This window comes from Danio rerio, chromosome 3, assembly GCF_052040795.2.
Source record: "Danio rerio strain M-AB ecotype USA chromosome 3, GRCz13ab, whole genome shotgun sequence".
Taxonomy (NCBI): domain Eukaryota; kingdom Metazoa; phylum Chordata; class Actinopteri; order Cypriniformes; family Danionidae; genus Danio; species Danio rerio.
Genome location: NC_141023.1, coordinates 35932501 through 35957503, shown reverse-complemented (window position 1 = coordinate 35957503; position 25003 = coordinate 35932501). Strand labels below are relative to the sequence as shown.

At 34.5% G+C, this 25003-nt stretch overlaps 1 protein-coding gene across 4 annotated transcripts in view; it reads left to right on the top strand.

The window, feature by feature from the left end:
- Positions 1-3728: 3728 nt before the first annotated feature.
- Positions 3729-25003, top strand: part of cog1 (component of oligomeric golgi complex 1) — a 21934-nt gene continuing 659 nt past the window's right edge. The window contains exons 1-14 of one of the 4 annotated variants that reach the window (XM_087244840.1): positions 3729-4109; positions 6089-6333; positions 6435-6616; positions 7340-7510; positions 10306-10462; positions 10670-10880; positions 15237-16022; positions 17257-17403; positions 17976-18137; positions 18292-18416; positions 19639-19747; positions 21300-21409; positions 22986-23067; positions 23212-23250. In XM_087244840.1, the coding sequence (XP_087100966.1) occupies positions 3801-4109; positions 6089-6333; positions 6435-6616; positions 7340-7510; positions 10306-10462; positions 10670-10880; positions 15237-16022; positions 17257-17403; positions 17976-18137; positions 18292-18416; positions 19639-19747; positions 21300-21409; positions 22986-23067; positions 23212-23226 (2811 nt within the window). In that variant the 5' untranslated portion in view covers positions 3729-3800 and the 3' untranslated portion in view covers positions 23227-23250. Of the gene's footprint in view, positions 4110-6085; positions 6334-6434; positions 6617-7339; positions 7511-10305; positions 10463-10669; positions 10881-15236; positions 16023-17256; positions 17404-17975; positions 18138-18291; positions 18417-19638; positions 19748-21299; positions 21410-22985; positions 23068-23211; positions 23251-25003 lie in introns of all 4 variants that reach the window. The other 3 variants (XM_087244839.1, XM_087244838.1, XM_087244837.1) reach the window with 3 other exon arrangements.

The window sequence follows — 25003 nt, the reverse complement described above, 5'->3', positions numbered from 1 at the left end:
GGTCTTACCCAGAGATGCCAAAACTGGGGCCTGCGGGCCAAAGTTGGCCCATGGTAACCAAGGAAGAGAGGAAAAATGATAGAGATGGCTTAGAGAATGTCAATTCAAATCTAATGTGTACTTTTGGTTAATTGTTTTAAAAAATAAATTAAATTAAATGTTTCAATTAAATGATGTGAATTAATCAGATTTAGCTTAAATGTACATACTGTCACCTGATGGAGAGGACAAATCAAGTCAAAGGCAGGTTTGGCTTGACTAGTATATTCAGCATTGAACTCCATTGTATTATAAATATGATTGTTCATGTTTTTATTGCAATAAGTTATCATTTTAAATGTTAAACTGCATCTGTTATATAGTTTAAAGTAATGGGTTGTAATAAATTGTGAAATAACCATGGCAACTTTAATGTAAAATAGTTTGGTATATTTATCTTTTGTCCACGACTCTTCATACAAAGAAGTTTTTGCACCCCTGCCCCCTGTTTTCTTTTTTATTATATATAAACATGACAGATTGAGCTTCTGAGTAGGTAGCACAAATCATCAGAAAACTGTCATATTAGGCTACTAAGTGATTATACTAAGGTATTACTGAAAGAAAGAAAGAAAGAAAGAAAGAAAGAAAGAAAGAAAGAAAGAAAGAAAGAAAGAAAGAAAGAAAGAAAGAAAGAAAGAAAGTTAGCACGGTTGTCCTGCGAGACACGAAATTTCGGTTCTCTGGATGTCCACAAATTTAGCAGAATCAGGCCTGTAGCCAGTCTGGTGAAAGGGGTGGTTCTTTTTTCTCAAAAATTGGACCTATTTGCAGTTATACGCCTCAGTTTCTATTTTACTATGAGATTTAAATACTGCATTTTAGTGTTTTTTGTTGTTGTTGCTGGATTAGCTGATCAGATGTCATTAAAACAACACTTTTTGATGTACTAAAAATATTTCCTAAAAATTGCAATAAAACAAATTAAAACAAGACTAATTTTTAAAATACAAATTTATGACAAATATCATTAGGAAAAAATACCAGTCTGTTAAACTTTTAAAGTTAATAAAAAAAAAAAACTGTAGCCTGCTATAATTTATTAGACAAAAAACAAACTGGCCAGCACATGCAACTGTACTCAGTCACAATTAATAAAAAATATTAATTAAAACAACAATAATAATAATAATAATTATTATTATTATTATTATTATTATTATTATTGGTATTATAAATTCTTCAGAATTTTTCTAGTCTCTTTGGTAAAAAAGTACATTTAAAAATTCCTGATATCAACAACAGCCAAAATATATTCAAATTAATTTAATATGGTCCGCTTCTGGTGCTTCATTTCAGGTGCAAAATTCTGGACCTTTGTCAGTGAGGGGTGGGCCTTCCGAACCCCCCTGGCTACAGGCCTGAAAAGTTAGAACATGTTTTAATAGAATTGTGGCCGTAAAAGCGCACTTACAGGTATTTCAGGCGCAGGTCAGATTTTCTCAAGGTCATAAATTAATTTATTTATATTAATTTTGTCTAGAAAATGCTTAGACCTCTCCAGTTTCATCTGGAATGCATCCCAGATCACCTTCTGAAGTGGTTTGAATAATCGGATATCTGTTCAGAATAAAACGAATGAAGTGAGCAGACAGCCTCATAAACACAGACGTGATGGGAATATATATTCAATGTAAATATATTATATTAATTGTATAATAAATATATTATATAATATTACATAAAATAATTAAAAGAACAAATGCTGGATATTTTGTGCTGGATGAGAGGTGGTTGGTAGCAAGTAACATGCTATTAGGTTATGTGACCGCTAGATGGCGTTCTTGGATAAGCTTACCCCCACTAGGAGTTTGTCAGAGCAGTGTATCCTTGCTGGGCTCACTTTCTGTTCTAATGTCCCGCATCTGTCTTTAATTATATTCATCTGTCTCCATATTCTAGTGCATCCCAGAGTATTACACAGCACCAAAAATGTGAAAATATATGATCAATAAATTTAATATGTTTTTGTCCACAGCCACCGCAGCTCGCCGTGACGGAAATTCCCTTGCCTGTGCTCCAATAGGATGTGCTCTCTTCAGCGCTTACCATGACAACGAGACGCACAGCAGTGACGTCGCATTGTAAACATTTGCATATGCATTCCTATAAAGCTCGTCGGTTCTCTCTCAGCTGTTGTCAGTTCGCTCGGTGTTGATGTTTGCATTTGACCAAGGTGAGTTCAATACCTAAAGGTAGGAGTGGAGCCACGCCAATCTCACAGAGTCCGCTTCGTGAAGCCTCTCTCGGGCCCGTCTGTGCTGTAGTTCCTTGCGGCTTGCGTACATAAACGCAATTTTCGCGAAGAATATTACGTGTTTGTTGCTTGAAATGTGCCGCCGAGCAACATCCAGTGAACACTGGCACGGCGCCCGGTTAGCTCGTGCACTACTTGAGGCGTGGCAGTTTGTGAACCCTAGGCAGGGATCAATACAAGCCGTGAGGACCCTCAGGGAAACACGGGAGGCCGGTAGTGGGACCCCGCTGCGAGGGTTATGGTGGGTGGGAGCAGCGAGGCCCACTCATCGTCTATTTTAAACTATAATTTCCAACTTTGGTTTACTATAGATTAAAATAGAAACCATGGTAACTGTTATGATTTAACTGTATGTCTGGCTGTTGTAATGTTTTGCTTTGTTTTTCAGCTGAGTTGTTGTGCAAAGAAGGACTGTTGAAGACAACCGTTGAAGACACCCGTGGGTTATATTCATGAGCGCGCACGTTATAACGTTTCAGTGCTGTTTTCTGAAAGTTTATCTTGTTTAGATAAGTTTGCAGGTCAAACTAAATAAACTATACTCTTTCTAAACACCTGTCTCGTGTTTTATTTGTCTTCTAGAGCAATACTACACTGTCATATAAGACTGTTGAATGCATTTGTATGGAACATGGTTTGACAATACAGTAGTCTAACAAATAAATAGTTGTTATAAATGTACCTACATTAGTCAACATTTGGTGTAGGATATAAAAAGTTTATCAAAGATGTTAGATGTTAGACATAATGGTAATGTTATGTTTGTTAAATAACTGTATTTACTATTATTCTGTATGTTTAAAACCAGCAGATTATACTATGTATTTAACATGTCATAAACTTACTCGTCCTAAGACAAGAATGGGTATTGTTTTGGTTTTATGTCAAACTACTGTAGGTTTTAGGTTGACTACAGCAGATATAGGCTATCTATATCTTAATATTGGTAGTCAGAGTTATTTTAATGACTCAAATCAAGTAAAATGTCTCTTACTCAATTACTTTTAGCATTCAAAAGTCAAATTTAAGTATATTAAATACAGTTTCCTACAACAAAATTGTGTCTTGTGAAAATGTCCAGTGGTTGGTGAGAAAAAAAGTTAATGTGAAGTTATATATATATAAAAGAAGTTGTACAAGTTGTCATAATATTTAGTCATATTAATATGTTAATTGTATAATAAATATATAATATTATATTACATAAAATAATTAAAAGAACAAATGCTGGACCATTTGGCCGCAGGGGGTGGCTCGTTCGACGCCCCCCACCCTGGCTACGGGCATGGGAATGACAAGCTCGACTTGTATTATAATATTATATAATATTGACTTGACATTGGTAGGGATTTTACAGTGTTGTAGTACCAAACCTCCTCTAAAAGTGTCGCTGTCTCACTTCATTCATGCGAGGATTGACCTCTGACTCTTTGTTTACGTGGAAGGAGAGCTGTTCTTGCTTCCGGGTTCTTATTTCTGCAGGTAACTGACCAGTTTTAAAGAGATGGCTACGGTACCGGCCCAGTCTCTACGGGTGTCAGAGATTAAAGACCCCACCGTTTTATTTGAACGGTACGGAACGGATGAGATCCGCGCTGTGGAGAGGAAAGTGCGCGGAGAGATTGAGCAGAAGAAAGAGGAACTCCGGCAGATGGTCGGTGAGCGGTACCGAGACTTGATCGATGCCGCTGACACGATCGGTGAGATGAGACAGTGCTCGGAAAGTGTCGTGCAGTCCATCCAGGACATGTACCGGTACTGCCATAAACTCAAACAGGCCAAACAGACCCCGCAGTCCAGCAGCAGAGCAGAGGTGAGGGTTCTGGTTTCTCTGTTTCTGGACAGCAGCTTGCAAACAACATACAAAAATATTTATTCATACTTCTTTTTGGCTTGAACAGAGACATTTGACTATGTTTGGATGCAAGCTGTTGCTTCAATGTTCTTGTCAGTCAATTTGAGTGAGCCATTTCAAAACAGATGCAGTGTGTCAAATGTTTGTCGTGACTATTGGTGAATATAGCATTCACTTATCTAAAACAACTGTTCAAATTACACGTCTTTAAACTGCATCTATTGAGTTGCCACTACTTTCAGAAATTATCTGTCTGTTTGTTTAACTCTGATTAAGTTGGTTATATATGCACACATTCGCTCTTGTGACACAGCCTCTTTTAAGTACTTTAAATATTCATCCTGAAATCCTGTATAAATATGACCTCAAAACAACATTAACATCAGCTCTGTTTAACTGACTATGAACAATGTTGTACTTTGATTGTCATTGGTTGCTTTTTATTCATGGGATGATAACAGTTTTGAAGTTTGGAAAAGTCAAGTTGTTAAATTTTCTGCCATCCCGTTCCTAAGGTACATCTAAGATATTTTTATTTTTATTTACTGTTGTTTTTAGGACAACAGCATCTTCCAGCAGAAAAGATATCCTAAGATGCCATTTTAAATTGTAATGAAAAATGTTTTTGACACTAATGAAGACAGCAGAAGTCATTGATTCTCTTGAATTATTTCGCCTTACATGTTTACTGCTCCAAAATATCCTAAATGTTTCTCAAAATAAAAATATAATATGTATTGTGTTGAAAAAGGAAAAAAGTTCTTGTTTTTTTTACCCAGACATTTAAAAATAATATATTTTAGAGCAGTGATGATCACAATACCGGGAAACCGTGATATTTTTATCCAAGGTGATACCGTCAGAATCTTATACTGGTCTATGCCTACTGCTTTTGTGATTTCACTATTTAGAATCTGCAAAGAAGACTTTTCTGAAATTATTTTATTAAGGAGAAAGTCCAAATGTGTGAATATATAAAACCAACTTTACCCAAATCTGTTGTCATGGCAATTTAAAATTCTTTCACTGAATAAGAGACAAACATGCCCAGTCATATTTAAAGAGGATTTGCTTCTTTTGCAAAAGAATATCAGTCAGATTATCTAATGTTCATCACAGAAAATCATACATTGATTAATATTCAAATGCATCTAGCTCAATCTTTTAGTAGTATTAGAGTTATGAATTTTTTTTCTATCTATTTATCTGTCCGTCTATCTATCTGTCTGTCTGTCTGTCTGTCTGTCGGTCTGTCTGTCTGTCTGTCTGTCTATCTAAATTAAAACAACAATGTTTTATGTTTTTGAAACAAAATTCAAAATTTTAAATAAAGCGACTAATAAATGAATCATGCAATATTTTAGTAAGAAATAAACTTATGATGTAACATTAAAGTAATTAAATAAAATTGTAGACATTTTTAATAACAATTCTTCACAGTATAATCTGTGTATTTATAGTTACAGTGTAACTATAAAGATTTCAAATTGAAATGTTTTTAAATGTTATACATAGAGGCCCCTTGCATGAGGCGATCCAAAAAAAAGATCTTCAACATTTAAAAGAAAACATACAGGAAAAAGAGTATAATTTGAAATATTATTACAATTAAAACAAATGCTTTCATCATTTCTTTTTTTTAAGTCTGTTTTATTCTCTTATATTCTGTTGAATTTCCAGCTGCTTTTAGGTGCATTCCAAGTGTATTTTAGTGTCACTTTTGATCAATGTTATGCACCTTTGCTGAATAAAAGTACTGACTGACTCCTTACTGAACAGTTGAACTGCTGTGTAAATATTGTACTGTTTACCTTATGTGTATCTATACCCCCAGTCCATTATTATATCATACATCCTCAATTTATTATATCACAAAGTCAGAGCTCAATAGTGAGACGTATTGGGATGGGTTGTGAATGCGTCATTGTTTTTAGCAGGGTCAGAAGCAGTCGCAGGAGAAGTTCTACACAATGGCGTCCCAGATAAAGCTCCTCCTAGAAATCCCAGAGCGCGTCTGGAGCGCAATGGAGTCCTCGCAGTACCTGCAGGCCACACAGCTCTACCTGCTGTGCTGTCACCTTCATAGCCAGCTACAACTGGAGGGTGGAGGTCATCAGTACAGCCCCGTCCTCTCTCGCTTTCCCATCCTGGTGCGCCAGGTCGCAGCTGCAGGTCATTTCAGGTATGCTAGAGAATTATGTAGATGTTCAATGCATTTTTGGTTGATGATTTGGTTGTTGTTGTTTTCTTCTTTACTAAATGTCAGTTGCCTTTTTGTTGTAGGTCTACAATCTTGCTGGAGAGTAAGTCAGTGCTGCGCGGCAGGGCGGTTTCCGATCAGGCGATCGCTGAAGCGCTAGTCTCCACCATGCTCCTGGAGGACAGCTCACCTCGACAGGCGCTTGCTGATTTCCTGCTGGCTAGGAAAGCCTCCATTCAGCAACTGCTTAATCAGCCTCAGCATGGTGAATAACTTGCGGGATTACATCAAAGTAGACATTTGTTTTTATTTTTAAATAAATTAATTATATGGATTTAGTTAATTTTTTCATACAACTCTGTATCAATCCTGTGTTCTCAGGATCTCATGCCATAGCCGAATGATCTACTGCTTAGCCACAAAATTTAGACATTTCAATATTAATGGAGTTTTGCGGTATTAAATAGATGCACCATCATCATTTTTAATCAAAATAAAGCCAGTTGTGTTAAAATAAAATAAATAAATAAACTTGGCACTTGTGTAAATGTAAAATTCAGATCAAAGGTTTTCATTTTCAATGCATTTCTAGCTAAAAATATTGTAGTAAGCAAATATCTTTTTAGTTATTACCAAAGCTCTCTCTATTCCGCTGTATGTGATTTAAAATGTTGTCAACAGGAATAAATGTTTTCTGTCTGAATGTTTAAAAAAGTAATTTATTCATGCGATTGCAATGCTAAACTTCACTACTGCAGTCAAATGATGTTTTAAAACTCATTCTAATGTGCTCATTATTTGAAATAGTGCAAATATGTCACATTTTTACCATATTTTGGATCAAATAAATGCAGGTTTGATAAACAGAAGAGACTTTTTTAAAAAGCGTCTTCTTAATGTTCATGTTGATTTAAAATAATGAATTCTTTCTTTTTTACGTATTGTTGTTTTGCTTTCACATGTGTTGCTGTCTCTCTCTCTCTCTTAGGTGCTGGGGTTAAAGCACAGGTTTGTTCTTTAGTGGAGCTGCTGGTTACGACTCTGTACCAGGCGTATGCTGTGTTTTATGTGCCTCCAGAGGGACAAGTTTCTGATACCGGTTTGGGCTGTGGCCTGCTTTTCACCACCTTGGAGAATGTAACCTCCAACACCTCCTCTGGTGAGTTTATGTTTGATTTATTAAGACTTGGCTGTATTTTAATGCAATTCTAATGTATCAGGACTTACCATCATGAAATTTCCTTTTTTTGTACTGCACAGAATTGTAGAGGAAGTTAGAGGAATAAACTAGTTAGAGGATGAAAGAGTTCATTGTAGCATGGAGCACATTCCACCCTAAAGGTCCAGTGAAATTAAAATATATTTTTTAGATGTTAGAATAAGCTTGTTTTTAGGATACCTATTAGCTAGTGTACTCTAAATGGTGATCACGTTTAGAACATATAAACATCCACAGCAGTTTGTCACTTCCACATAAACGGATCAATGACTTTTTTTTTATTATTATATTTTTTTTTAATAAATGCTTAAAGAACAAAGTACAGAACAATACAAATACAACAAAAGAAAGAAAAGGAAAAAGGGTCAGGGGTGTACAAAAAATATATATAAATAAGACAAACAAATATAAGTGCAAATATGCATACTAATAAAGGATAAGGGCCTTGTGGGAATACAGGATCTTAATGGTTTAAAGTAAAAATAAAAAGGTTTTAATGGCATGTTTTATTAGGGCTTTGCTTTATGTTGTTCATATGATGTTCCAATTATTTTACAATAGCAGGACAAAATGTTTTTTAATTATTAAATTTGCCTCTGTGAATATGGTACTTGGTAAATATTACCAAAAGATTAATAGCATGAGCTTCGTTCTCTCTATAACCAAAAATAACATGTTGGTATTCTAAGAGATAATTTGTCATTTATGAATTTGGAGATCTCCTACTATATTTTCTTTGAGAATTGACAATTCCAAAAAATATGCAGCACACTTTCTGGCTGTGACAAAGGATCGATGACTTTTTCACCTCACCTCATACTTCAGTTTCTCATCAAGTCTTGACCAAACAAATGTTCTCTTGTCTATGACATGCCTCACACCTTTCAAGACACTATTCATTTGATGCCCTTGAGCTCAAATGAGCGGTGATCAAAAATGAAACGCTATTGGTTGTTTTTTAAAAAGACGAGGAGATATGTCCCACCCTCTCTTCGTTGAATAACAAAAGCACATTTCAAAGCCCTTTTAAGGGATAGTTCACCCAAAAATGAAAACTTCCTTACAAGTTCATGAAACCTAAGTGGTTTTCAACTTTCATTTTTCTGTTGAAGATATTAGATCACACTCTCCACGCCACATAAATGAGATCCAGCCCCGAACGCCATATCTTGTCAGGAAATGTCAGTTTCTCCAGATATCTGGACAATAAGTCAGCAGAGTTTCCAATACCCGAACCAGTTAACCAGTATTCCACGGAATTAACAGTCTCCTATCAATATAGCAATTGACTGTGGAATCAACTTCAATGGAAAATTACTGCTTTACAACATTGTCCAGAGACACAATACACACTCTGTAATGCAGTTATTCTCTTATCTCTTTTTCTGGAAAACAAGTGTCATTTGAGTCCACACAGTCATAAGAATATAACAATATGTGAAAATGAAATGATAATAAAGCACTAATTATAGGAAAATATTAATAAAAAAATATAAAAAGAACATAATAAAAATGACAAATAATAATCAAATCATTGAGTAATACTCAATAAAATGATATAATGATAATTACATAAATGATTCATGATCATATGATTAAATGAAATAAATGAATAAAAACAAATTAAATAAAACACAGCAAAATTGAATGGCTGCTTTTTTTGTCATTTAACTTTTTTATTTTGAACTTATATACCCCACACGGGCGAGGCAGTGGCGCAGTAGGTAGTGCTGTCGCCTCACAGCAAGAAGGTCACTGGGTCGTTGATTCGAACCTAGGCTCAGTTGGCGTTTCTGCATGGAGGTTGCATGTTCTCCCTTCATTCGTGTGGGTTTCCTCCGGGTGCTCCGGTTTCCCCCACAGTCCTAAGACATGCGGTACAGGTGAATTGGGTAAGCTAAATTGTCCGTAGTGGATGAGTGTTTGGGAAACATCCACACACACATTCACGCAGAGATGCGTAAAAACTTGCTGGATAAGTTGGCGGTTCATTCCGCTGTGGCGACCCCGGATTAATAAAGGGACTAAGCCAACAAGTAAATAAATGAATGAATACCCCACACGATGTAAAAATTCACAATAGAAAATCAACATTCAGGAAAATAATGTAAACAAATCATAATAAAATAATAACAAAACAACAGTTATAACATAAATATTAAATATAAAATAAAACAGCCAAATTGACAACCCTTCAGTTTTTTGCTTTACATGCTCTTCAAATACTGTAAAAAGCTACCCCATTTCTGATTGAAAGTATGGCCGGAGTCCTGAGGTCTTGCCAACATGTGTTCATATGATGCAGTAGAAGTCATCAGCTCAATCTAATTGGAGTTCTTCTAATATCGCAGCACCAGTCTCGCAGCCATAATACATCCTGCAATGACTAGCCTAGCCTGTGCTTTAGATTTCGAATGGCTGCTTTCTTGAAGCAACACAAACATGAATTTGCTTCAAGGATTCTCAGATCCTTAGTTGCATTCTTTAAAGACAAAACAAGATATTCTGTAGAATGTTGGGGGAAATACATACACTGACGTCCAATAAAATACTAAGTAGGTCGCTGGCTGTTTTTATATCTTTCAACATATCTTTCTTTGTGTTCAACAGAAGAAAGAAACTCTGGTTTGAAATGAGTGGAGAATGAGTAAATGTTGGAAGAATTTTTTTTATTTAGGTAAACTATTCCTTTAACTTGCTTGAAAGAAACCTTTGTGAATTTCTGTTCAATCCAGGTAAAGAGAAGAAGGTCCTGGATAAGGAGATGAGCACAGGCAGCTGGTTTAAACACCTTCCTCCTTCAGTGATGAATTTCCAGCCGGTTCTTCGGACATTAGCGCAGCCCATACAGAGAGAGCAGCTCAGAGACACCCTGCAGCAGTGGATTGACACGTATGTCGCAAATTTTATTTATTAATTTATTTTAAATTGAGGATTAAAAAACACTTCAATCACCAGAAAAGCAATGATATGCAGATGAGTTGACAAGCCTCAGTTTGTTTAATAGTGTGCGTGAGAGTCAAACAAACAAGCAGGACAGACAGAGAGATAATATATAAACCCATAGTTTGTTTTAATTCCTGTATGTTCCTGTGACAGCTGTAAGGAGGATATCCGCAGTGGAGTCAGCAGTCTTCTGGTCTATGTTAAGAGTCTGAAGGGCCTGGCTGCGATTAGAGATGCCGTGTGGGAGCTGCTCAGTAGTGAATCCATCAGTCAGCACTGGAGTACTGTGTGTCAGTCCTTGCTCGAGCAACCTCTGGCCTTGTGGGACGACCTTTTACAGCAGCTCTTCCTGCGGAGACTTCAGGTACTCGTAACTGATTCAACCAGTTTAACTAGTCCAGTAGGTGCGTTGGTTATGGTTACACAAGGTATTATCATACATTGGCTGATTCTAGTATAACGATTAATTGTCTAATTGCCAATCACACAAAGAAATACTATGCCGTTTAAACAATTAATGCCATTACACTGAGGTTGACACAAAGCTGACAAACTGCTTTTGCTAAACAAGAAACAACTGATTGAAATGCAAACAACTGACATGCGAATTCATGTTTGGGAATGGAAGTGGTGCAGACCACAACAAGCCGATGTTTGCCAGCCTGCCCATTATGATATTTGTTTTCATCTTTGATTTATTTTCTTTTTTTAATCTTGTAAGTTTTTCCATTTGGCTTTAAGGAGTTTTATCTAAAATTTCGTCCAAAAATATAAAATTCTGTTATTAATTACTCGCCCTTATGTCATTCCAATCCACGGATCCTTTATTCTTCTTTGGAACCCAAATTAAGATTTTTAGATGCAATCTGAGTGCTCCCTCATCCTCTAAAGACAGCAATGGTCACAAGATGTTTAGAGTCCAGAAACCAAAAACATTGTCAAAACATTTGTGTAACTTCATGGGTTCTACTGTAATCATAGTAAGCTCTTGATAAAGCTGTAATAATCATACTGCTTAGAGCATGGCTATTCAATTGGCGGCCCACTGGCCGAACCCGGCCCCTGAGGCAATTTGTTTCGGCCCTCCAATAAGTGTGACCAAGACATCAAAAGTGAATTTAGTTCTAGGGGCTGCTTGATTTTGGGAAAAATCATAATCACGATAATTTTGGTTATAATTGTAATCACGATTATTCAAAACGATTATCAGTTGAAGTCAAAGTTATTAGCGCTCCTGAGAATTTTTTTTAAAATAAATATTTCCCTAATTATGTTTACAGAGCAAGGCATTTTAAAAGGATTTCCTCTAATATTTTTTTCTTCTGGAGAAAGGCTGATTTGTTTTATTTCAGCTAGAATAAACGCAGGTTTAAATATTTTGAAACCTATTTTAAGGTCAATATTATTAGCCCCCTTAAGCAATAAATATTTTTGATTGTCTGCAGAAGAAACTACTGTTATACAATGACTTGACTAATTATCCTAATTAAGTCTTTGAATCGCACTTTAAATCTGAATGCTTGTATTTTGAAAAATAGTCTAATATTATGTGCTGTCATCATAGCAAAGATGAAAGAAATCAGTTATTAGAAATAATTATTAAAACTATTATGTTCAGAAAATCTTATTTTCATGAAACAGAAATTGAGGAGGAAAAGGGTCGTCAATATTCAGGAGGACTTCAACTGCATATTTACTGCTTATTTTCCACTCTGCAAAGAAAAGAGAAATAAATACAATAGAATAAAAATATGAAACAAACTGTGCTTTAAGCATCTTTACTGTAAGAAAATCACTTTAGCTACAAAAGTCCTTCAGTCAAGAGCAGTTAGGGATGCTCTCCTTGTTGTTTGATTAATGATAAAAACAGGCAGCAGCAGGAACATCACGCACTTTCACTTTAATGCTTTCTCTTTCACGTCTTTTGAATCTCAACTCGTTTGTTTATTACACAAATGAGGGTTGATATGAATATTCACGAAACACTGCATTTTGACACCTATTTGACCATTAAAGCGCTCTCATTAGGATGACTTTAGATGTGTGCGCTCTGCTCGTCTCAGTGTGCGAATGAGACCAAATGCTGACCGCATGCTTATGTGTGTGCTCTGCACACACACACATAAGCAAGCGGTCTTTCGCGCTGCTAAGTTAATAATCGTTTATCTCGATTAATGGTTTTTCATAATCGTTAGAAGCTCGGATTTTTAATGAATTGCACTGCCCTATTTAGTTCAGCTGAAAAACGGTCGCTATAGTTATGAATTGACCTGCGTCTGTTCAATACAGCACAAGCGGTGAGAGTGGTGTGTGGCTTTCAGTGCAATGTAAACAAAAGATACTTAGACAAATTATTAAAAATTATTACAATGATTTAGATTGTTTGAACGCAGATAATAACAACAGTTCATTTAAATTCTTGGCTAATATATAGCTTAAATTAACATTAGAAAAATGCTATTTTTTATTTATTCTTATTTTTATTTATTTATTCATTGTTCTGTCATTTATTTTCATTGCAAAATGATCACTCATGTTTAAATCAAAAACTTTTTCATTTATTTTTAAGCATAAAGAGAGAAATGGACTATTGTTTGTTTTTATTAATATTTCCTGCTTTATTTGGTTACTGAGCAGCAATAAACAACAATTTAAAATAAAATCTTTTTTTGTGTTTTTCTAAACTAGTACTGTTTTAAATTTAATAAATGCACAACAATCTAGATAATAAAACAATCAAAATCTATACCCGTTGCATCCCTAATTGTTATGCAAACATAACATATGAATGTGTTTGAATATATAAGAAGCCAACTTGAGCAATACATTGATTTTGTTGTGCTTAGAAATAAAACATTTGAAAATGTTTGTAGAAAAGCCACATTGTACAATGCACTGATATTGTGTAGTTTCAAAATACAACATGATAACGTTTTAACGTTGACAAATCCAATGTGGGTGTCTTGAGGAGCAAAAATACAACATATGGGCTCTTATATTACTGTTGTGTCATCACTCATATTGCAAGTCATATCTCTCCGGCCCCTCATTTAGGATGCTTTTTATAAACTGGCCCACATGACAAACTTATTGAATAGCACTGGCTTAGGGTAAATTCTATGCTCCCTGACCTGATGCAGAAGAAAAGATATTGAGGAGCAGTCTTTTTTTTCTACACAAAAGCGTTCTTGGAGCTTCGTATGAACCACTGTATTTACATGGATTTTTTTTGCCAACATTTTTGGTACTTTTCTGGACTTGGGTTGGGAACATTTTGAAGATGAGAGAGCTCAGATTTCATCTAAATATATTAATTTGTGTTCTGAGGATTAAATCTCCCAGGGCATTAAAACAACATAATGGGTAATAGCAGAACTTTAATCTTTGGGTGAGCTAATCTCACCCACTGCCCAATCTACAACATTAAATTAGGACAAAGTTTGGTACTTTACCACCACAAATCCTATATATTTATCATGCTTACAATCTCAGGAAATCTGTCATTGAGTGTCGTTTTCACTGCAGTAGCTTTGCTAATCACATTTTTGTCAGTTTATCTAATTTCCTTGACATTTTCTCAGACAGTTCTCTGACACAACAGACAGATAACAAACATTCAACATCCAGTCTGTTCCAAACACTTTTTTTCTGCATCTTCACCAGTTTTCCAAAACAGCCTTTTGTCCTACAGCGCCAACAGTCTTGCCCCTTTGTTTAGCTAAAGTAGCTCGGACAAGTGATTTTTAAAGCTCAATCAAACCAAAAAAACAACAACTACACACTAGTCCAGAAAAATCCATGCTTTGTTGTGCCATAATTGATTTCATTCACCTGGCTTGAAAAACTCCATGTGGATTAGTGCTGCACAAGATATCGTTTCAGCATTGAATTCACAATATGCAAATATGCAAGAGTTCCTTTGCAGAATATTCAATTTAGAGTTGTGATTATAATTAACCAGCAATAAAAATAGTCAAGTTTAACCCTACTACAGTGAACAAGTTTTTATTTTAAGGTATGTGACATTAAGATTTCAAACTAATTTAAACATTTAAGCAGAATAAATTATAAATTTGTTGCTTTAACAAATATTAATTGTATTTTTTATTACAGTGCAGACTATTTAGTGTTGTTTTACATTCAATTACATTGTTTTATTACAGTTTTACTTTACATTTTAACTCGATATGACAACTCAATAACTCTGTTCAGAATAATGATAATAAATTTTGTTTGGATAGCACTTTTCCTACATACATGCAACTCAAAGCACTTCACAAACAACAAACAAGCATTAAAATAAACCACAAATAAATGTATAGACAAAGCATAATAAATATCAAATATATACTCGCATAAAAGCATACGTGTGAACGCATATATTCGCACACACAATAGTCCTCGCATATGCATGCACACATTGATATGCATATAAACATACACCTACACAATATACATAATAAATATACTGTAAAGCACGGTCTATTTATTTGTATCTTTCTTCAATTGTACTAATTTATACTTCTAATTTGTTTATTACACTTTATAATAAACACTCCCTACACAATTATCACAATGTAAAATGATCAATTCCCTCCTAATAGAGTTATTCAAATCATCTTATGATTTCAGCTGTTTTGATTCAATATTTTGTCTTGGCATTTTACTTTTCCGTAATTCACTGGCACTCAGTGTGAAAGTATCTTCTGGATCTCTGCAGGTGATCACGCAGGAGGGCACAGAAGGGATCTCCAGCAGCTCCAGACAGCTGTTATCCTCAGCTCTGCGGGATCTGCAGGGTCAAGCCTCTGCCGGGAGCTTCAGTCGGGGGGCTCAGTACGAGAGTGACGTCGGAGCGTTCCTGTGGTCCGAGTCTCAGAGTGACCTGCTCAGTGACACAGCCTGGGTGAGCGTAGCCCAACGCAGCCCACAACAAAAGAGCGGCCTGTCCATGAAGACTCAGGCCCTCACACCCTGCGTCCAGACCTTCTGTTCCTCGCTGGACTCCAAACTCAAAGCCAAGCTAGAAGATCTGCAACACTACTTACCCTCTGACACAATTGGCAAGGAGACTTTAGAGAAGTACACAGTCTCGTCGAGTACGCCTATAAATCGTTTTATGGATGCTGGAGCGGTGGAGGACATTCTTAGAGATCACTGCCTTGCGTGCGTTCGGGACGTCCTGGCTAGTGTGCGCTCTGAGCTGGCTAACGCTCAGGCTAAGACCAGCAGCCACAGCCAGTTGAGTTCAGTGCTGTTTATGGCCAGATTGTGCCAGTCCATGGGGGAGCTGTGTCCTAGTCTGAAGCAGTGTATCCTAGGAAAGCAGGGGGGTGTGGATGTTGTGAGTAGAGGCACACCACGACAGAGCAAGAAGTTGGGGAAAAGTGGTACTGCCAAAGCAGCCGATGTGAGCCCAGCTCAGGCTAAGTGGAGCTGTCTAAAAGAGGAGCTGCTGTCCTGCAGTATGGATGCCTATGGAATCTGGAGCTCAGCACTCACCAGAGTAAGACTATTGAAGATATTCCAATAATTAATATTTAAGTGTGCATTTTGATGATTTTAAGACTTCTGGCAAGATTTACTAACAGCTTGCACCATTGCAAATACTGTTTCGATGTAAAAAAAAAAATAATACTTGTCAGGATTTTTTTTAAAGAAATAGTGCTGACAATTTTTTTATCGTTGACCGTCTGTGACCCTATTGCATGCATTTGCCTTATTTACCCTTTCAGACCCCACATTTATGGGAGGAAACTATTCAAACTATGCAGCGTGACATAATAATGCATTAATTGATTATTTAAAATTAGGATTTGCTGTCGAATATTTAGTGGATAATGTTCAAAATGAAGTGTCTACGGAAGTGGAGTACGGAAGAGCATATATATACAATTGAAGTCAGAACTATTAGCCCCCTTTTAATTTATTATTGTTTTTTGAATATTTCCCAAATGATGTTTAACAGATCAAGGAAATTTTTACAGTATGTCTGATAATATTTTGTCTTTTGGAGAAAGTCTTGTTTGTTTTATTTTGGCTAGAGTAAAAGCAGTTTTAAGTTTTTTAAAAGCCATTTTAAGGTAAAAAAAAATATATATGTTTTCGATAGTCTACAGAACAAACCATCATTATACAATAACTTGTCTAATTACCCTAACCTGCCTAGTTAACCTAATTAACCTAGTTAAGCCTTTAAATGTCACTTTAAGCTGTATAGAAGTGTCTTGAAAAATATCTAGTCTAATATTATTTACTGTCATCATGGCAAAGATCAAATAAAGCAGTTATTAGAAATGACTTATTAAAACTATTATGTTTAGAAATGTGTTGAAGAAATCTTCTCCCCGTTAAACTGAAATTGGGGATAAAAAATAAATAAATAAACGTGGGGATTAGGCTAATAATTCAGGGGGGCTAATAATTCAGACTTCAACTGTGTGTGTGTGTGTTATATATATATATATATATATATATATATATATATATATATATATATATATATATATATATATATATATATATATATATATATATATATATATATATATATATATATATGCAAATTTGGTGCTAATTCTGTGTTCTTTAGCTTTCTTGTTGTCAATCAAATCACTTGCACAACTTTGTTCACATCTGCACTTTTTTTATTGGATCATAATTACAAGCTATTTTGCCATGTTTATTTAATCTGGCCCTTGTGTTCTTTAATAAAAAAAAAATAAACAAATGTGTTGCAGGCACTTGTGGGGAGTTTTGCTGCAACTCTCCATGCTGAAAATGCAGGATCCATCCTGGGTACTGCAACTAATTGGGAAGAGCTAGAAATACAGGAAGAGGCAGAGTCAGGAAACAGTGTAATGTCCAAAATACGCCTTCCTGTGCAGGTAACCACTACAGTTATTTTCTACTGTTATCTTCGTTATTAACTTTAATGAATGCAGTGTGCATTTTTTATTTATATTATATTATATTATATTATATTATATTATATTATTTTATATTATTTTATATTATATTATATCATAAATTATTTGTACAATATTAACATATTTATGTATACACTATATATTAATGTATTATAAAATTCCCCAAGCTTTTTTCATTTGATCAAACTAGTAACATTTAAATTATAAATAGTTTAAAATCAATTTATTTGATAAAAATGTAGTTTAATTTGACATTTTATTTTTCATTTGAAGGGAGTACTTTATCAAATAATTTTGCATTGTTCCTGTTTTTATTTATATTTGGGAGTTTTTATTCATTTTTTATACATTTTTTGTTCATTCTGTAGAAGTTACAGTGTTTGATTGTTCATTTTATAATTTTTCGATGAAACTGAATCACAGGACCCCCTGCTTTGAAACCCCAGCAAAGTGTTTATAGTGATGCAAGGATGCTGCTGTTTAAATTAAAGACTAATTTAGATAAAAGTTTTCTCTGTCTCTCTCTTCAGCCATCATGGTATGTTCAGTCGTTACTCTTCCACCTGTGCCTTGAGGTCAATCGAGTCGGAGGTCATGCTTTACCAAAAGTAACTCTGCTGGACATCCTAAAGGGTTGTCTAGACCAGGCCGTGAGCGAGTATGAAAGACTCACTCAAGACTCACAGAGCAAGGTGAAACCATTGATTAAATGTCTCTCTTAGTCCTCTTGACGCTTGCATTATTTTCCTTTCAGTCAGTATTATAATGAAATAATACCTTAATTATTAATTATATAATTATAAGGTATATTTAATGCCTTAACCAGAATTCTGTTGTTCTCCGTAGGACACAGGCCTCCCCATGACCCAGAACAGAGCACTACAGCTGCTGTTTGACCTCCGCTATCTCACTGTCACTTTAGGGTCTCGTCTTGAGGATGGTAGGAGCTCCCGCTCTCAGCAAGACCCAAGGTGACCACTTCAATTGCTAGCAATGGATGCAAGTCCTTAGTAGTGTTGTTAAAAGTAATGTTTAGTTGATTTGTATGGAATCACTGTAAATGTAATGATGTAATATTGTTTTTTCCGAGTATGGAAATAATAGTTAAGCTTTGTCAGTTATTCAGAGTTTACACCGGCTCGTTTTACACTTGATAGAGACAGTGCATTTAGACCATGCCCACACCAAGAGGGAAAATGGTCCAACCCTCTCTATTGAGTTTCTATTGCAGGAAGTTGTGTCCCTGTCATTTCTGACTTCTAACAAAAACAGGACAATGCTTAAAAGCTGCTGTGTGATATGGTGTACAGCAAACAAGCTAAAAAAATCCACAACTAAGTCTTTATGAGCCACTAAACCCTAAAAGTCAAACTTTAAAAGGACAGTTGAACCTAAAATAAAAATTCTGCTATCATTTACTTAACCTCCACTTGTTCCAGACCTTTCCTCTGCCGAACACAAAGGAAGATATTTTAAAAAATGTTGGAAAGCAGCAGTCATCGACTTTCATAGTATTTTTTTTTGTTTCTACACTCAAATGTTTTGCTGTTTTTTCTAACTACTTATTAATATGAGCTGGATTAAGCCAATTATTCAGTTTATTGGGAGACTACTTAATTGTTTTAATCCATTTACATATGTAAATAAATTAATTGATTTGTGTTGAGATGACATGAAGGGATTGTGTAGATCCCAGAGTTTTTTACAGTGTACTATGAATGTCAATGGCTATTTTTCCCCCAACGTTCTTCAGTATAGCTTTTGTGTTCAACAGAAGAAAGAAATTTCATAAACAGTACATGATGAGTACAGTTTCATTTTAGATTAGCTGTCCCTGGAAAATCAAATATCCTAATTTCACTTTTATATTTCATATATTTTTATTGTGTACCTTTAGTTATTCTTGTTTATGACTGGGCTAGTGAAAATCTGAACTGCAGTCTTTACTGAACCAGTAGAACAAATCTAAACACTGAGCCATGCTTGAGGTTTTAACAAATGAACAACTTAAGATGTACAAAAATATCATAGTTTGAATTCATTCGATGTGAAAATTGGTATCAAAAATGGTATCCGGTATCAATATTGTTAAGGTATCGTTAGAAATTTTAGTTAGATCTGCCAAAACAAAGCACAACCAAGAATAGATCATGCTGAAGTGACAGCCCTCTCACACTTTGCTGTTTGTTAAAGGGTCCAGCAGGTCTGCGACTCCCTGGAAAGTCACATCGATCCCTTTGACCTGGACGTTTTTACTCCACATCTGAACAGCAACCTTAACAGACTCTCACAAAGGACATCTGTAAGCTTCACCTTTTATCACGTTTTAAACTGTGGTCAATCTGCCACTTTCAGATGCATGATTGTGTTAATGGGGTGCACTGCAACATGTTCATTTCATTTTGATAACATTTTGTATTTTGTTGCAGTTTTTTTGTAACCTATTTATTTAAGGTTATGAAAATGATTGTACAATGTGCTTTTACAGACATAGTCAAAGGCAAGTTTTACAAAAAATGTGCAATGAGTTGTAGAAATTACAGTAATCCTTAAAAAATAAGCCAACAGATAGATGGAGGTAAGGGGAAAAAGGGGAAACATCATACCCTCTATAAGTACTAATATTGTTGACCAGTTAGTCACATAGTCTCTGGAAAGGCACATAAAACTAAATATATATTTTCCTCATCACAGCACATTCCTATAATATAAACATGTCTTTTGAAAAAAGAACATTAGAACAGAACAAAAGAAAAAAAATCAACAAAAGTAACAAACAAACAACAAAAGACCCTTCCCTGAGCCTCCGACAACCCTCCTCCACACAAAAAACCTAATTGACACACAAAACCAATTCTCTCATATGTAAATGATTACAAATAAAAGTGAATCTAATACACCTCAAAGCCTCTTGCCGATCATCACCTATATAGCATTACACAGGTCTTCCTCCTAGTCCTACTTATCGGCCACTGTGTTTAAAAGTCCAGAGATATTACGCCCCATTCACACGGGGCTTTAGCGTCAACGCTTGACTGAAGGCGTGTCTGAATGAAAAAGCGTCAGCCAATGAAATTCAGTCAGCAATAGGCCACTGTCTAGCTGGTGTATTTGCATACAGCGATCTGATTGGCTGACGCTTCTGTCGGCACTTGAAAAGTTGAGCTAGTCCCAACATCTGCAGCGAGCAACACCTCTGAAGCGGCGCTGACGGATCCACAATGCAGTTCGGCAACGCCTGACGTCACCCATTCAAAGTGAATAGGAAGCATTGACTCTGACGCCCCGTGTTAATGGGGCATTAGATTATAGAAAAGGATAAAATCTAAAAATAAAATGAACAGCATTTATTTTGTTAGCAAGAAAACCTTTCAAACTATGAAGTGCTAATGTATCTGGTACTTGTATTTGTTGCATTTTTTTAATCGATTTTAAGAGGCTTCTCCCTTAGAAACGCACAGTGTGCTTTAATTGGTTAGCTGTCCTAGTGTGTTCTAATTCGCTAACTGCCTAGCACACACTGAGGTGTGTCAAAGTGATGTGAAGTTATGTCAAAAATGAAGTCTCTACCAGCTGTTTGTTTTAGTCCCTAAAAGCCAATTCTGTAAACGAAAATATCTCCATTTGCATTACCTTGGAGCACTGTAACTTTGCAGATGTTGTTTTTACCCAGACAGTAACATTATCACTTACTATTTTGATTATATGGAAGAATAAAAATATAATAATCATAATCAAGAATCCCTATAAACGTATGCCTGGGTAATTGTGTTATTCAGATTGGCTTGGGACTAGGATAATTGTCCTCTTTTGTATTTTGTCTTCTTATTGTTGACTGATGTTATGATGAATAGGTGTTGTTAGGGCTGTTGACGGGCACAGAGAAGCAGTTCACGTCTAGGAGCAACAGCATCAACTCTCAGGAACCATATAACATCCTTCCTTTGGCCAGCAGTCAGATCCGGTGAGAATACAGCTCCATCTTACCTTTCACACTGTTGAACGTGCGGTTATTGACATTTATGAAAAGTTAGTTGCTGTCATACTTTACTGTTTTGCAAGATAATAAAAATTGTAGTGCATTACAATATAGGCATTGTAAAAATGTGTTTTACTCATTTTTATATTTTATTAATGTATTAGCAATACTACTAATAATGTAATAATAATAAAAAAAATTATTTATATATATATGTATATATGTATATATATGTATATATATATATATATATATATGTATATATATATATATATGTATATATATATATATATATGTATATATATATGTATATGTATATATATATGTATATGTATATATATATATATATATATATATATATATATATATATATATATATATATATATATATATGTATATATATATATATATATATATATATATATATATATATATGTATATATGTTTAACAGAGAGCAGTTTTTTTTTTTCAACACATTTCTAAACATAATGGTTTTAATAACTAATTTCTAATAACTGATTTATTTTATATTTGCCATGATGACAGTAAATAATATTTGACTAGATATTCTTCAAGACACTTCTATACAGCTTAAAGTGACATTTAAAGGCTTAACTAGGTTAATTTGGTTAGAGTAATTAGGCAAGTCATTGTATAACGATGGTTTGTTCTGTAGACTATTGAAAAAAAATAGCTTAAAGGGGATAATAATTTTGATCTTAAAATAAAAATAATTTTAATTTTATAACAATAAAAAACAGCAAAAATAAACAAATAAGACTTTCTCCAGAAGAAAAATATTATCAGACATACTGTGAAAATTTCTGTTTTGTTAAACATCATTTGGGAAATATTAAAAAAAAAAAAAAAGAAAAGAAATTTGAAGGGGGGTTAATAATTCTGACTTCTATTTTTTTTTATTCTGTACTCGTATGTTTTAAACCTTTTTTCAACATAAACATACATTAAAAGACATTTTACCAATTATAATAATGTCTACAAATAAAATCATAATATATATTTTTCACTTTTATATATTTTTTTCATGAAAAAATATAAAAGTGAAACAAATATATTTATATTTTTATATTTCTTCAGTAAAATTGTTCTTATATATAAACTTTTATGTTCTAATTTGTTTTATACAAAAATGTTATTATTTTTTTATTTTATCTTGTAAAATGATTTAAATAAATACCTACTTGTAATAGAATAATATATGTAAACAAACATTTTAAAATGTATAGTTGTATTTTACTTTAAATAGTTCATTATGTTATTATTAAACATGTTTTTAAGTAAATGTAAATATTTGCAAGTAATGTTTTTCCTCAACATAAACCAGGGTTTATTAACACCTTTTGCTCATTGTAGCTTTATACCTAAAATATATTATGCATAATTAAAAAACATGTATTTATAATATAAAATATATTTAAAGAAAAATATTGGAAAATATATTAAAATGCATTTAAAAATGCACAAATGTTTTACAATTTTTACGTTTCATTTTAATTCTGTATTTAAATAAATTATAATAAAAACTTCCCTTTCCTCAAGGTTTGGTTTGCTGCCACAGAGTATGACAAACTCCCGCAAGACTAATTCTGCCACGCATGGAGCAGACATCACTAGACCACTGGTAGGCTGCTTATAATGTACATGGATTTCATGAGATAGAATTTGACATAATTACATCTGTTTTAAAAGCAAAGTAAGCATTATGCGAAACAGAAAGAGTTGAGATGGTGTTTTAGTTTTCATGGCTTTCTACCTATGCTCCCAGTTTTTCATGGAGTAGAACTGCTGGATCTGGAGGCGATAGGTGATGTTATGTGTGCCGCTGTTTTATTTGCAGTGAGTTTGCAGTGCAGTTTGGGATTTACTGAATATTACTCACCTCAATCGCATCAGATCATATGCTTTGCTAATGCAACGTGTCTCACAGCACCACTGAAATGCAACTTATATCTTAAAGGAACCTTGATTTGTAGCAGACAAGCACTATATATATATATATATATATATATATATATATATATATATATATGGATGGATGGATGGATAGATGGATAGATAGATTTCTCCACTGACCTTAAAAATGCTAAAACTTTTGCTTGCAGAGGCACTATTTTGGGGCTCTTATAGGCAAGACACTGCAGGCAAGACCATTTTAAGATTTTTTTCCTTTTTAGCCAGATGTTTTGAGATTTTTCAGACTATTGTAAAGAAAACATCCAAAGGACATTCTGTTCAGTTTTTCTTCCAAATCAAATTGTGCTGGTATACTACCTGACAAAAGTTTATAAAATTATAACTTGATTTCTAGTTGATCATTAGGAAAAATGGCAAAAGGTCGATTTTCAGATGAATCAGCTGTTGAACTGCATCCCAATCCTCACAAATACTAAAAAAAAAGGCCTACTGAAAAAAAGACCTACTGGAACCCTGATGGACCCAAGATTCTCATAGAAATCAGTCAAGTTTGGTGAAGGAAAAATCATGGTTTGGGCTTAGATTCAGCATGGAGGCATGTGAGAGATCTGCAGAGTGGATGGCAACATCAACAGCCTGAGATATCAAGACATTTGTGCAGCCAATTAAATTACAAACCAGCATTGGCCAGCCCAGTCACCAGAGATAAACATTATTAAGCAAGTCTGGGGTAAGATGAAGAAGGAGGCATTGAGAATGAGTCGAAAGAATCTTGAAGAACTCTGGGAGTCCTGCAGGAACGCTTTCTTTGCCATTTCAGATGACTTTATTAATAAGTTATTTGAGTCATTGCAGAGATGTATGGATGCAGTCCTCCAAGATCAAGGGAGTCATGCACAATATTATTTCTTTTTTCACTGCACCATGACTTTATATTCTATACTGGACATTATTTCTGTGACAAGACTTTTGTCAAAGCAAAGTCAAACCTTACTGTCCTAATGGAATAATTAAAAATCAAGGCATGATCATATTTTATTTTGGTAAAATAAGTGTAATCTAGAAGCCTTTGCCTTTCATATAAGCCACTTCTAATACCAAATGATCAGCTATAAATCAAGTTATCCTTTGTTGTTCCTAAAACTTGGATAGGACAAGATTTTTGTCAGGTAGTGTATATTTTAATAATAATACAGATTTTTAAACGCTTTTTTTTTAAAGGCCTAAACTTGCTTAAATACACCAAAAAGTTTTTAAAAATATGTTATGAAGGCTTTTACAGTGTGATATGTTAATATATTCCTAATATTCCTGATTTTATATACACCAGTTTATCAATCAAAAATAATTACAAATATGTATTCTATATTGAATGTACACTTCTACAAAAGACAGTATTCCACACTTTTTGTGTGTGTGTGTGTGTGTGTGTGTGTGTGTGTGTGTGTGTGTGTGTGTGTGTGTGTGTGTGTGTGTGTGTGTGTGTGTGTGTGTGTGTGTGTGTGTGTGTGTGTGTGTGTGTGTGTGTGTGTGTGTGTGTGTGTGTGTGTGTGTGTGTGTGTGTGTGTGTGTGTGTGTGTGTGTGTGTGTGTGTGTGTGTGTGTGTGTGTGTGTGTGTGTGTGTGTGTGTGTGTGTGTGTGTG